The sequence below is a fragment of the Lemur catta genome, chromosome X (genome assembly GCF_020740605.2).
Source record: "Lemur catta isolate mLemCat1 chromosome X, mLemCat1.pri, whole genome shotgun sequence".
Lineage (NCBI taxonomy): Eukaryota > Metazoa > Chordata > Mammalia > Primates > Lemuridae > Lemur > Lemur catta.
In genome coordinates, this window is record NC_059155.1 from 44,922,070 (window position 1) to 44,937,905 (window position 15,836).

General features: G+C 36.6%; 1 protein-coding gene across 1 annotated transcript in view; it reads right to left on the minus strand.

The window, feature by feature from the left end:
* CHIC1 (cysteine rich hydrophobic domain 1) overlaps window positions 1–15,836 on the minus strand; it is an 86,600-nt gene that overhangs the window by 68,041 nt on the left and 2,723 nt on the right. The window contains exon 2 of the mRNA XM_045537525.1: window positions 1,025–1,079. Coding sequence (XP_045393481.1) covers window positions 1,025–1,079 — 55 coding nt within the window. The remainder of the gene's footprint in view (window positions 1–1,024; window positions 1,080–15,836) is intronic.

Here is a 15,836-nt window from a genome sequence, read left to right on the forward strand (position 1 = left end):
AAATTAAATTACAGGCTCCAAAATACAAATTTAACCCCAAATCATCATTTTAGCTACCCAAGCATTCAGCTATTAACCATTTGGAAATCACTGATCATTCTGTAATCTAATGGTTTTTCTCTCTTCTTCTACATTTCCTCCAGTAACAAAGGAATGTAAATAACATTTTGCCCCAGGCAGAGTCTTCTCCTTTTGGGTCTAGAAAGTTAGCATTACAGTTATAAGAGGATTTTCCAAATCTAGTTTCTTTTTAAAAATTGTATATATTTGAAGCACACAACATGACATTTATATATATATGCACACACAGTGAAATTACTACAGTCAAGCAAATTAACATATTCATCTCCTCACACAGTTATCTTTTCGTGTGTGTGTGCGTGGTTAGAGCACCTGAAATCTACTCCCTTTACAGATTTCCAGTATACAATATAATATTAACTATAGTGATCATGCTGTACATTAGGTCTCTAGACTTATAGTTTTAAATTCTAGGAAGTCTTTGAATTTGCTAGAGGATACTACTGAATGTAGAGGAACCAGGGAATAGAAAAGTAATTTATTATAGTGAGTCCAATTTTAGAAACTCAAAACTATCCAAAAGTCAGAAAAATATCTAACCTAAAGTTGATTTTTTTTCATGTATAATAAAATCATAGTATATGGCACTTTAAAAATTAACAGAGTGATACAGTTAAAAATACCTTTAACTCTAAAAACATAGGAAATTACTGAACTAGATGAAAACGATTATAGCTTCCTGTGCTGAGGAAAAAATGAAAAAGTGGAAAAGCTGAGCAGATAAATAAATAATAGCTGGCATTAATGGACAATGGACAAAATAATTGGTCAGAGGCTGGTAGTCATGGAGACAGCATTCCGTCACTACCAACACAACTTCCAAGTACGGAGGCCTCTTGTTATTTAACTTTATTACCAGTGATTCAAAGCATTTGTCCTAACACTGAATAAGCCATAAAACAATGCTTTAGAATTGAAAAATTCAAAGCAGGTTCTCACTTACCTTCCCTGTTAGAACTGAGGGAAATTCAGTATCAAACTTGTTGCTCAAGCCAAACCTTAAAAACAAAGACAAAACAAAATATATTCTACCCAGCACATTTAACTCTTTCCCTTTAAAAAAAAAAAAAAACAGTTACAAGCTCATACATTTTTCTTTTGGTCTTTTGATTTAAAAATGTGAACTGAAAAAAATTTTTATATGATACTTATAGAAAATAAATCTTTATTAATCCAAATTAATAGTAAAAGAAGCTTAACAAGGAACAAATGTTAAAGTGGGATTCTAACCAGACCCATGATGTGGGATTAAAAAATAATTAGAGAAATACTTATATATATATATATACACAGGTGGAAATGTCAATTTTTGACTTAATTGTTTCTATCAAAACCCCCTTTAGTTGATAATTGTTGGAGCTGGATGATGGGAGTGCATCAGACTATTCTTTGCACTTTCATGTATGTGTATGTAAATATTCCTAATAAAAAGTACCTCCTTTCTAATTAATAGAGCCTTTGGAATTATACAGTTTGACAACTTGTGACCAGTTACTATTCACTCAAAGGTTGATCCTTACAGATGGCTTTCATGTGTGAACTCAACCAATTTTGAGAAAACAGATCCTAGCCTTGAAAGATCTCTCTTTTAGTACACTCACTGAAATCTGTATTAAGAAGTAAAAATCAGTTTTACAAGCCTTTACTCACCTGCTTGTTGATTTCAATAGGGATAACAAAGGTCACTTCCTGATTGTTAGATGATATCATATCATAGTGACTACAATTTTATGTTAGTGGAGAATAGGTTGTTAGCAAAAAGAAAAAGACACTAATATTTATTGAGAACTCCACTTTAAGTAGGCAATAACAATAACAGTTACCAATAACTATGTACTTCCCATGGGCTCAACACTGTGCTAAATAAATACAGCCATGTGCTGCATAATAACTGATATTTTGTTCAACGACAGACGGCAAATACAACAGTAGAACTGTAAGATTGTAATAGTGCTCAAAAATTTCTATCACCTAGTGATGTACTGCTTGTAATGTCATAGTGCAATGTACTACTCATGTGTTTGTGGTAATGCTAGTGTAAATAAACCTACGTTACTGCCAGTCACATAAAAGTATAGCATATACAATTATGTACAGTACACAATACTTGATATTGATAATAGATGACTATGTTACTGGCTTATGTATTTTCTATACTATACTTTTTAATCATTATTTTAGAGTGTATTCTTTCTAATTATATAAAAAAAGTTAACTGTAGAAGGAGAAAAGATGGCAGAGTAGAGGTAACCTCCTGGATTCGTGCTCCCAGAGAGGAAGGCATAGATCTCAGCCTGCCACAAGTGGATTGCTCCCCTGCAAGAACAGCGGTGTGAATCCACAAAGAATCAGCGTGAGACACAAAAAGCAAGAAAAAGATAAGGTGAACGGGAGAGAAGATGGCAAAAATCTGGAGAGTGAGAGACAAACAATAGAGATTAGAGCATGGACCTTGGAGACATTGGGGCGGGGCAGACCATGACCTGCGGGATCTGCAGCAGCTGGGGCGCTGGGCGGAGGTACCACCCCCTCTCCCTAGCCAGTATCTTTAGCACAGAAAGAGGTAGAAACCACCTCTGGAGAGGGAGAGACAAGAAAAAGACACTTTCTGTCCGCAACCAGTGTGAATCTTGGCTGCAGATCGAAAGTTGTCAGCCCAGTGACTTAAGTCGTCAAACCGGTTTTAGGCCAAACAATACCCTGGGGCTGGAACCACCAGAAACCACCCCCCAATTGTGGTAGAAGAATCCTGAACAACACATAAGTAGCTCCCCCTACTGACAAAGGAAGCAACACACTTAGGCTGTTACACAGCCTTAGGAACAGAGCACAAGGCGTGTTACTGTCCAGACGAAAGCTGAAAGAAGAGAATTAACCATTGATCCAGATGGGAAGGAATCAGCGAAAGAACTCTGGGATTATAAAGAATCAAACAGAAATCACGCTCCCAAAGAGGAATACCAGCTCTCTAGCAATGGACACAAACCAGATTCAGAACAGTAAAATGTCACAGGAAGAATTTCAAACATGGATTGTAAGAAAGCTGAATGATATGCAAGAAAAAAATGGATAACCAACACAGAGAAACCACTAAAAAAAATCCAGGACTTGGAAGAAAAATTCACTAAAGAAATCGAAATATTAAAGAAAAATCAAACTGAACTCCTGGAAATGAAGAATTTATTCAGGGAGCTACAAAACACGGTGGAAAGCCTCAACAGCAGGGTAGATCAAACAGAAGAAAGAATCTCAGAGATCAAAGATAACACTTTCCAATTAAATAAGTCAGTCACAGAGGTAGAGCAAAGAAATAAGAGAAAAGACCAGAGTATGCAAGAAATGTGGGATTATGTGAAGAAGCCTAACATGAGAGTTATGGGCACTACTGAGGGTGAAGAAGATAATAAGCAAGGGTTGGATAAGCTATTTGAAGATATAATTGAGGAAAATTTCCCAGGCCTTGCTAACACTCTAGATATACAGGTTCAAGAAGCTCAAAGGACCCCTGGGAGATTCATTGAACGTAGGAAGACACCACATCATGCAGTCATCAGACTGACCAAAATATCCACTGAAGAGGCCCTTCTTTGAGCTGTAAGAAGAAAGAAACAAGTAACATACAAAGGAAAGCCCATACGAATAAGGCCAGATTTCTCAACTGAAACCTTACAAGCAAGAAGAGACTGGGGCCCCATTCACTCTTCTGAAACAGAGTAACACCCAGCCTAGAATCCTGTACCCAGCTAAGCTAAGTTTTGTATACAAAGGAGAAATTAAGACATTCTCAGACAAACAAAGACTGAGGGAATTCACCAAGACAAAACCAGCCCTCCAAGAAGTACTCAAAACAGAGTTACACATGGACCAGCACAAGAAAGACCCACGAATGTAAAACTACTCAAGAGCTAAAGATCAAAAGCCAGATACCACAATGGCTCAAGACAGAAAACATAGCAATGAAGTTCTACCCAACCAGATGAACAGAAATCTGCCCACTTATCAGTTTTCTCAATAATTGTGAATGGCTTGAATTCCCCACTCAAGAAACATAGGCTGGCCCAATGGTTAAAAAAATACAAGCCAAGTATCTGCTGTTTTCAGGAAACTCATCTAACCTGTGAAGATGCATTTAGACTGAAAATAAAAGGGTGGAAACCGATATTTCAAGCAAACGGAAGCCAAAAGAAAGCTGGCGTGGTGGTTTTAATCTCTGATAACTTAGTTTTTAAATCAACAAAAGTAATGAAAGACAAAGATGGTTACTATATACTGGTGAAGGGTACAATTCAACAAGAAGACATAACTATACTTAATATATATGCACCCAACTTAGGTGCACCCAGATTCACAAAGCAAACCCTACTTGATCTAAACCAAATGATAAACAGCAACACTATAGTAGCTGGAGACTTCAACACCCTGCTGACAGCACAGGACAGATCCTTCAAACATAAAATAAACAAAGAAATAATAGACTTAAACAGAATGCTAGAACAAATGGCCCTGACTGACATTTACATGACATTGTACCCAAAATCCACTGAATATACACTCTTCTCATCAGCTCATGGGACATTCTCTAAGACTGACCATATCCTAGGACATAAAGCATGTCTTAAAAAATTAAAAAAAATAGAAATTATACCATGCATCTTCTCAGATCACAGAGGAATAAAAGCAGAAATTAACCCTAACAGAAATTCTCATTCCTACTCAAAGTCATGGAAGCTAAACAACCTTCTCCTAAACAATTATTTTATACATGAAGAAATCAAGACAGAAATCAAAAGATTCTCTGAATTAAATGACAAAGGAGATACAAGTTATCAAAACCTGTGGGACACAGCTAAAGCAGTCCTGAGAGGAAAATTTATTTACATAAGTGTCTATATCAAAAAGACAGAAAACGTACAAATAGACAACCTAATGAATAGACTCAAAGAGCTGGAGAAAGAAGAACAGACCGACCTCAAGCCCAGCAGAAGGAGAGAAATTAATAAGATCAAATCAGAAGTAAATGAAATGCACAACAAAAAAACCATATGGGAGATTTTTTTTTTTTGAGACAGAGTATCACTCTGTTGCCCAGGCTAGACTGCCATGGCGTCAGCCTCGCTTACAGCAACTTCAAACTCCTGGGCTCAAGCAATCCTCCTGCCTCAGCCTCCCGAGTAGCTGGGACTACAAGCATGAGCCACCATGCCTGGCTAATTTTTTCTATATATATAGTTTAGCTGTCCATATAATTTCTTTCTATTTTTAGTAGAGACGGGGTTTCTCTCTTGCTAAGGCTGGTCTTGAACTCCTGTGCTCAAATGAGCCACCTGCCTCGGCCTCCCAGAGTGCTAGGATTACAGGCGTGAACCACCGCGCAGCCTCATACGGGAGATTAATAAAACAAAAAGTTGGTTCTTTGAAAAGATAAACAAAATAGAGACACCTCTAGCTAGACTAACCAAGAGCAGAAAAGAAAAATCTCTAATAACCTCCATCAGGAACATGAAAGGAGAAATCACAACCAATGCCACAGAGATACATGATAGCATGTATGAATTCTACAAAAACCTTTATGCACACAAACTGGAAAATGTGGAGGAAATGGACAAATTTTTAGAAACACACAGCCTCCCTAGGCTCAACCAGGAAGAAATAGAATTCCTGAATAGACCAATATCAAGAACTGAAATTGAAACAGCAATAAAAAACCTTCCCAAAAAGAAAAGACCTGGACCAGATGGGTTCACACCCCAATTTTACCACACCTACAAAGAACTGGTGCCCATCCTACAAAAATTATTTTCCAACACCGAGAAACACAGAATTCTCCGCAACACATTTTATCAAGCCAACATAACTTTGATACCAAAACCAAGAAAGGATGCAACAAAAAAAGAAAACTACAGACCAATATCCCTTATGAATATAGATGCAAAAATTCTCAATAAAATCCTAGCAAACCAAATCCAAGTGCTTATCAAAAAAATAATCCATCACGACCAAGTGGGCTTCATCCCAGAGATGCAGAGATGGTTCAACATACACAAATCTATAAATGTAATTCACCACATAAATAGAAGCAAAAATAAAGACCATATGATCCTCTCAATAGATGCAGAAAAAGCTTTTGACAAAATTCAACACCCTTTTATGATAAGAATGCTTAACAAAATAGGCATAGATGGGGCCTATCTAAAAATGATACAAGCCATATATGACAAATCCACAGCCAACATCATATTGAATGGGGAAAAATTGAAAGCATTCCCACTTCGAACTGGAAACAGACAAGGCTGCCCACTGTCCCCATTACTTTTCAACATAGTATTGGAAGTCCTTACGAGAGCTATCAGGCAAGAGAGCAGAATCAAGGGTGTCCAAATAGGACAGAAGAGATCAAACTCTCACTCTTTGCTGATGATATGATATTATATCTAAACAACCCCAAGGATTCAACCAAGAGACTCCTGGAATTGATCAATGAATTCAGTAAATTCTCGAGATACAAAATCAAGACACACAAATCAGAGGCATTCATATATGCCAATAACAGTCAAATGGAGAACCAAATTAACAACTCAATACCCTTCACAATAGCAACAAAGAAAATAAAATATCTAGGAATATATTTAACTAAGGAGGTAAAGGATCTCTACAGGGAGAACTATGAAATACTGAGGAAGGAAATTGCAGAGCATGTAAATAGGTGGAAAACCATACCATGCTCGTGGATCAGAAGAATCAACATTGTTAAAATGTCTATACTGCCCAAAGTGATCTACAGAGTCAATGCAATCCCAATTAAATTACCAACATCATTTTTCACAGATATAGAAAAAATAATTTTACGCTTTGTATGGAACCAGAGAAGACCCCGTTTAGCAAAAGCAATTTTGGGAAATAAAAACAAAATGGGAGGTATTAATTTACCAGACTTCAAACTATACTACAAGGCTATGGTTATTAAAACTGCATGGTATTGGCACAAGTGCAGGGACACAGACCAGTGGAACAGAATAGAAAATCCAGATATAAAACCATCTTCATATACCCATCTAATCTTTGACAAAGCAGACAAAAGCATACTCTGGGGAAAAGAATCCTTATTCAATAAATGGTGCTGGGAAAACTGGATAGCCACATGTAGAAGACTGAAACAGGACCCACATCTTTCACCTCTCATAAAAATCAGATCACAGTGGATAATAGACTTAAACCTTAGGTGTGAAACTATTAGAATACTAGAAGAAAATGTGGGAAAGACTCTTATAGACATTGGCCTAGGCAAAGAATTTATGAAGAAGACCCCAAAGGCAATCACAGCAACAACAAAAATAAATAAATGGGACCTGATCAAATTAAAAAGCTTCTGCACAGCCAAAGAAACAGTCATGAGAGCAAACAGACAACCTACAGAATGGGAAAAAATTTTCACATGGTACACATACAATAAAGGACTGATAACAAGAATCTAGTTAGAACTCAGGAAAATCAGCAAGAAAAAAATCAAACAACCCTATCAAAAAGTGGGCAAAGGACATGAACAGAAATTTTTCAAAAGAAGACAGAAGAATGGCCAATAGACATATGAAAAAATGCTCAACATCTCTAATCATCAGGGAAATGCAAATCAAAACCACAATGAGATATCACTTAACTCCGGTGAGAGGGCCTTTATCAAAACGTCCCAAAAGAATACATGTTGGCGTGGATGTGGAGAGACAGGAACACTTATACACTGCTGGTGGTACTGCAAACTAGTGCTACCCCTGTGGAAAGCAATATGGAGATACCTTAAACAGATACAAGTAGACCTATCATTTGATCCAGCAATCCCATTATTGGGCATCTACCCAAAAGAACAAAAGACATTCTATAAAAAAGACATAAATGTCTTTAAAAAAAGAGAATTCTATAAAAAAGACATTCTATAAAAGAGACATTCTATAAAAAAGACATGAATGCACCTGAATGTTTATAGCAGCACAATTCACAATTGTGAAGATGTGGAAACAACCCAAGTGTCCATCAATACATGAGTGGATTAGTAAAATGTGATGTATACCATGGAGTACTACTCAGCTATAAGAAATAATGGTGATATAGAATCTCTTATGTTCTCCTTGAAAGAGTTGGAACCCATTCTACTAAGTGAAGTATCCCAAGAATGGAAAAATAAGCACCACATGTACTCACCAGCAAGTGGTTTCCCTGATCATCACCTAAGTGCACATTTGGGAATAACACCAACTGGGTGTCGGGCAGATGTGTGGGGGGGAGGGAATGGGTGTATACCTACATAATGAGTGCGATGCTCACTGTCTGGGGAATGGAAAGGCTGGAAGCTCTGACTTGGGGGGGTGGGATGCATGGGCAATACACATAACCTAAACTTTTGTACCCCCATAATAAGCTGAAATTAAAAAAAAATTAAAAAATAAAGTTGACTGTAAAACAGCTTCAGTCAGGTCCTTCAGGAAGTATTCTAGAAGAAAGCACTATTATCATAGGAGATGACAACTCCAGGTGTATTAATGTCCCTGAAGACCTGCCAGTGGGACAAAATGTAGAGGTAGAAGACAGTGATATTGATGATTATGACCCTATGTAGGCTTAGGCTAACATGTGTATGTCTTAGTTTTTAACAAAAATGTTTAAAAAAATTAAAAATAGAAAAATGTTTATAGAATAAGGATAGGAATATTTTTATAGATCTGTAAAATATATTTGTGTTTTACAAAAGTCAAAAAAATTTTTTAAAAAGTTTATAAAGTGAAAAAGTTACAGTAAGCTAAGGTTAATTTATTATTGAGAAAAGAAAAATTTTTAAATAAATTTAGTGTAGGCTAAGCATACAGTATTCATAAAGTCTATAGTAGTGTACAGTAATGTCTTAGGCCTTCACATTCACTCACAACTCACTCACTGACTCACCCAGAGCAAGTTTGAATTTTTGCAAGTTCCATTCATGGTAAGTGCCCTATATGGGTATACCATTTCTTATCTTTTATACTGTATTTTTACTGTACTTTTTCTATGTTTAGATATGCTAGGATACATAAATATTTACCATTGTGTTACAGTTGCCTACAGTATTCAGTACAGTAACACGCTGTACAGGTTTGTAGCCTAGGAGTAATAGGCTATACCATATAGCCCAGGCATGTAGTAGGCTATTATACAATGTAGGTTTGTGTAAGTACAGTCTATGATGTTTGCACAATGAAATCACATAATGACACATTTCTCAGAATGTATCCCTGTAGTTAAAGTGATCCATGACTATATATTACTTCTATACTTTAAAAGCCTTCAAGAGAGGTATTGTCATCTCCATTTTATAGATAAGGAAGCTGACACTCAGGAAAAAAAATTAAATTAATTAAATGACTTGCCCACAGTCATGCAGTTAGTAAGTGGGGGGGAACCAACATTCAAATGTTTACCCCTAATTCTTTCTGTCCTAACAGGTGCTTAATAAAACCTTGTTGAATAATAAGCTACTGTACTGTTTGATTCAACTGATTTACGGCACTCTGGTCTTAGGGTCACATTAAAGAAATGGTAGGAATACAATGTACAATTACAACTCTATTCAGGAATATCATATTGTTCTTGCATCATTTATGCTAATAGCCCATTTGCAAAGACACAAGTCAGTCTTAAGCACAAAAACTCTCTATACTTAGCAGCTAGTGCAAGACACATACCTGTGCCTAAATATACTATACTACGTACGTTCAAAATGTATTTTAAATTCCATATTTTAAAATAGTTGAGACAATTAATAAACAAGTATAAAAAGACCTTAACTACATTAAAAAATCCTTCATTACTTCTGTTCAGGTGTCAGTACAACATGTAATGAGAATATAATATGCAAACACTTTCCCTTTAAATCTGTACATTTAAAGTATAGCCAAACTTAAAACAAGATGAGACACCCCTGTGCATGAATATTTATGACAACTTTCATCTGCTGCTTGAAAAACTGGCACTCTAGTATTAAACATATATTTGTAATTATGTGCTAACTCAGCAATCAATGACATGACAAATATTCAATAGTGCAAGAAACATTTCATTTAAATCATTTAGCTAGTCAAATAGTGACTATCACTAGTCAAAAGGTGTATTTAATTCATTATTACACAAAGAGTAAATTCTTATTGTGTGACAAAGAAATAGATGCAGTTTTCATTTTTAGAACGTAGACATGACATAAGGTAGAGCTCTATTTCCACATCTTGTCTAAATGCCTTTTAGATGCAATGTTAATATGTTCCTACATCAATTAGAGACTGCTGCCATTTTAGCTTTTGCCAGCTACCATTCCTCTACTAGATATCAAATATGTAGTTGATACAGACATGTATCCCTCAAAATGCATAGAATATTTTTATTATTTTAAAAATTCTTACCTTTGCTATTTTCTTTTCACTTATCACCAGTAAATGGATTTTCCAGTTTTAATTTTCCTAATATCCCCTCCTTTCTTAAGGAATTTTGAAACCTGATTTTTGATGATGTTATTTTGCTGAAAATAATATATTATTCAGTAAATTTATGCAAAAAGACAAATTCATCTTCTCTCCTTTACTGCCAAATTCAATGTCCTCTTCTCAGAACTTTTTCTCTTGACTTTGCAGCTGTGACACTGTTGATCACTCCCTTCCTAACCACTCTCATTCTCTCATTCTTCCCTAATACTCTTGCCTTCTTCCAAAATTTAGCTTGTAGTCTTCTGCTTTTCTTTCTAAGGGAATTATAACACTTCAACTGTTTTTGATAGCTTTGACAATCACTTCTATGCTGATGACCACCAAATCTATTTCTCTAGTAATATATTTTCAAATATGCTCTAGTTCCTCATCTCTAATTGTATAATGAAAATTTCCATTTGGATATCTTGCCACAAAATAATACCATCTTATGTGAAATGTATAAAATTAAATGTTATCTTTTCTTGGAAATGTGTTGCCCTTTACAAATTCTTCATCTATGTCAGTGACACATTACTCTCTTCCTTTAACCTAGACCTTGGGATCATATTCCCACTTTCCTTCTCCTTTTTTTGCACCTTGCTTATAACCAGGTGGTCCCTAAGTCCTGTTATTTGCTCCGTTGAAATCATTCTCATGATGATTCCTTCCTTTCCACTGCCACTGCCACATTGGCTCCTGTCTTTGCTCACGTGGTTCCTCTCCCTAATTTAAGCCCTACATAGGCTTCGAGGCTCAAGTTCCAACCCCTGCTATAATACCTTGAATGCTCAAGCCTATCATGGACTTCCCTTCTCTGAACATTCACTGCCATTTTTAATCTGCTCTATACAATTCATCAGTTAATAAAATGCTGTCTTTTATTATTTGCTGTTCCATGTCAATATCTTAAAGATAATTTACCTGTTAGCACATAGCTTAGCCCAGTGCTCAAGTTCTGAAGAAACACTGGCTATGTTCACATTACTAATTTTCTTATCTAATATAAAAAGGGATTGTATTTTCTAAACTATAAAAAGTATATTAAAAATGGTAAAGAAAGTATCATTTCACTTCTTAATATACTCCCCCCCATGACCTACATATATCCACATCAAGAAGTATGACGTAAGGCAAACTAGGTCCCCTACTCTCCTCATAATTTTGGCTAATAGGCAGTAGCAATCCTGTTCTTGCCTACCAGGGATTTCTTTCCTTAACTTTCCCCTTTAGAGACCTAGCACATTAAAAAGAAAACTTAAATAACCTTAGGCCCAACATTTGACTTAGTAGCTACTAGGAAAATGTTGAAATGGCTGTTGGTTTATAAACAGCTCTGTTTCATAAACCAACCATTAAAGAACTATGAGTCCACAGAGGCTAGACAAACTCATTTGCTCATTACTGATCAGTGATAGACATTAGCCAAGATGTGGGGCTCTTCAGCATTAGACAAGCAGGCCTTACTTGGGAACTGCTCACACTATCATTTTATTGACTTCGTTAAATATAGAATTTATTTTGTGTTTGAACATGACCCAGTTGGTGGTTCTTAATGATTGTATTTTTTTGTCAAGTGTCTTAATGCTCAAATTTTAAATTTCTTGGAACAATTCTTTGAAGTAAAGGAAACCGAGGCAAAGAAGGATGGGTCCTCTAGTTGATCCTCTCTCTTCTCTCCCTCCCTACATCCCTCACTGATTTTCAGCTTTTTCAAAGTGGCTATACATCAGCCTTTTAAAATCTTGCACAAATCAAAATTCACACGCTCAGTTTGTTTAAGAAAACAGTGTAGTAAAATTCTGCCAACAAGAAACACGATTTCACTAAAAACTATGCACTTGTAGTAATACTGATTCTTAAGCATGTGGACTGAACTCTACTACACCAAGGAAAAGGAAAGGCTATGCCAGAAAATACAAAGAGGTGTTTTAAAGATTCCAGTTAAATCTCTTTAACCTTTCATATGGAAATAATTATGTCTTACCACACTGTACAATGGCAAGTTATCACAGCTTCAGCATTCTCAAAGCCTAAAACCTTATAAAATATTGACCTTATATAAACACAAATTAACAATGTATCACTGCAATTCCTCAAAGACATCTGTTTATAGAAAAGGCATTCTATTCCGTAATTTGTGAAGTATCAATATTTATAGTGCTAAGAGTTGCAGAAGTGCATTGTTTAGCAAATTTGGCCATCTTTTTCAATTCTATAATGTGGTAACTCCAGCTTCTTCAGATTAATTTTAATGAGAGAATTTTATGAGTCTCTAAGAATTGGTAATCTGTCATCTCTACTAACTTCTACACAGGTGTAATATCAAGGGTAAATATATATTTTAAGTAATATAAAGAGTGTGGTAATGTCTAATACATAAGGGAAAAAATCTCATGTGATATAATTTTTTCTGTATTTTAATACATTGGATCCAAATATTTATCCTAAAAAATATCAAGAAAAAAGTGATACTGTTATATCACTGAGATGTATAGTATTTCTGAAACACTTAATACTTTCAAGAGACATTTCATTATTTCTGTTTCTATAATCTCAGATCTGTGGGAGTTAATTTAGCCATATATATTTTTTTAAATTGGAAAAAGATCTTCAAATATCCATTTATGATCATCATCTCAGAACTGGAATTACAATTTATGTGGTTAGGTCATTCCACTTAAGAAATTATAATTAATTGCATGTTAGAAGATTAGTATCTTGTTAAAGTAACTAGGAAACCCAAAATATTAACATAATACAAAGAGACAAGGGTACTCTGACACATAGGGGTTAGCTTAACAAAGTTTTCAGAGCTAAGCCCATGCCATAAACCCTATCACTGGGACGAGTGATACTGTTGTATCTACACATATCTATGCTCAGAAATAAGTACTCTCTACGGTGAGATTCAACTAAGTAGTATTTGTTGAATGGGCATATCGAGTGTTACTAAAGTGAACCAATATTCATTCAACTCACTTCATGTCAGGCACTGAGCTAGGCACTGAGGATTGAGAGGGAATCAAATTGTTCTTGCATGTATCTTATAATTTATTGGGGGCAGAGAAGACTTGCAGGAGGTGGTGACATATGGAGAGCCTGGGCAAGGGAAGGTATTGGCATTCTAGATGGAGGCTCCAGCTTGAGCAGAGGCAATGAGATAACAAACAGCTGAACAGGAATGTACAAGCAGTAAGGGAAATGGCAGAAGATTAGGCTGATACATAGGCAGGGTCCAGTTCTGTATGCCATGTTATGGAGCTTAGACTAAATGCTGAGGTAAAGGAAAAACCACAGAATAATCTTAAGCAGGAAAAGTGGTTTAGTTAGATATACAATTTTGGTGCCTTAATGTAGCAGCAGGCTAGAGGATGGATGTGAGGGTGACAAGGATGAAGGCAAGACAACCAGTTAGGGTAGTGGAACGGGCCTGAATCAGGGAAGCAGTGGTAGGGAGGAAAAGAAGGAATTTTTAGGTCATATATTGTTTTTTTTTTTTTTTGAGACAGAGTCTCACTCTGTTGCCTGGGCTAGAGTGAGTGCCATGGCATCAGCCTAGCTCACAGCAACCTCAAACACCTGGGCTCAAGGGATCCTCCTGCCTCAGGCTCCCAGGTACCTGGTACTACAGGCACACGTCACCATGCCTGGCTAATTTTTTCTATTTTTAGTTGTATGGCTAATTTCTTTCTATTTATAGTAGAGGCGGGGTCTCACTCTTGCTCAGGCTGGTCTCGAACTCCTGAGCTCAAGCAATCCTCCCGCCTCACCCTCCCAGAGGGCTAGGATTACAGGCGTGAGCCACTGCACCCGGCCCATATATTGTTAATGTTTGCTGACTGCTGAGCTGTTGGAAGTGTAAGTAGGAAGGAAAACCAAGGATGGGTAATGGGAGATGTGAGGGAGTGTGGGGAAATGAGTTCTGTTTGAATGTGTTGAATTTAAGATGACAGTGGGCCACTGAGTGAAGAAGCCCAGATAAGACCCCAAGCAGAGTCTGGTACAGAAATCCATATTTGGGAGACATCAAATAATTGAAAACATGAGAGGTAAAATGACACCACCTAGGGAGAGTAGGAAATAAAAAAAGTATTAGTCTGAGAACAGAACTCTAGAGATCACTGATATTTAAGGAGCAAAAGAGGAGGAGAAGCTTATGAATGAGACAGTTAAGGAACAGCCAGAAAAGTATAAGGAGAACCAGAAGAGTGAAGTGGCCAAGGAGTTAGTTCTCAGGTTTGTTTGGCTGGAAAAATGTTCTTTTTTCCTTAAATCAGAATTTGAACACCTTTAGAAAAGATATATGCCTTCTAGTTCAACTAAGTCCCCATCTCTACTTAATGCTGTACTATCTTCTGTGACCTGCCTTGCTTCTACAGACCTGTGTGTTTGTGATCCCAGAGTAGAAGCTTCTGAAAAAAGGAGTCATCATAAATGTCAAATGCAGTAGAGAGGACCAGGAGGACAGGGAATGAAAGATGTCCACTGATTTAGCAACAAGAAGGTCACAGTGACTATGATTGAGGACAGCTCCTCTGTGGTTGTGGTAGCAGAATGTAGATCACAGAGGGGTGAAGAGAAAATAGATAAGGTGAACATAGCTACTCTAGAAATTTGGAGGAGAAGGAAGGAAGAGAGATTAAATAGTAACTAAAGGGAACATGGATATAGGAAGGCTTTTGTCTTACTTTGTTTTTAAAAAATTAGACTAAATATGTTTAAAGGCTGAGCTACTAGAGAGGTGGAAAGAGGAATACTGGAGAGATAGAGGTTGCCTGATGGAGCAAGATCTGGGAGAAGGTTGGAAGAAAAAGGTATGGAAGGTACAAATGGAGGGCTGAGAGCTGGACAAGTGGAGGGACTCCTTGAACTCTAAGATTGGAGGAAGAAGGCAAAGGAACTCAGACCTAATTAAGATCTAGTGCAGGTTTGCAGCAGAAGTGACATGATTAAATTGTGTTTTAAGAAAATTAGCTTGGCATAAGCATGCACGATGGATCGGAGTGGGGAGAGGCAGCAGACCATGGCAATAATTCAAGCAGGAGATGATGGCAACTCAAACTAGAGTAGTGCCAAATAGGAATGGAGAAAATGAAAAATCTAAGAGACATTTCAAAAGGTCTGATGACATAATTCTGGGGACAAACTAGCATAGGGCAATTCAAGGAGAAGGAAGAGTCAAAATATCTCAAAGATTTTAAGTGTTATACTGGGAGATTAAACTGGTAGTATCAAGGGTCAGAAATGGGGCAAATGGAAAGCACAGCCAATGTG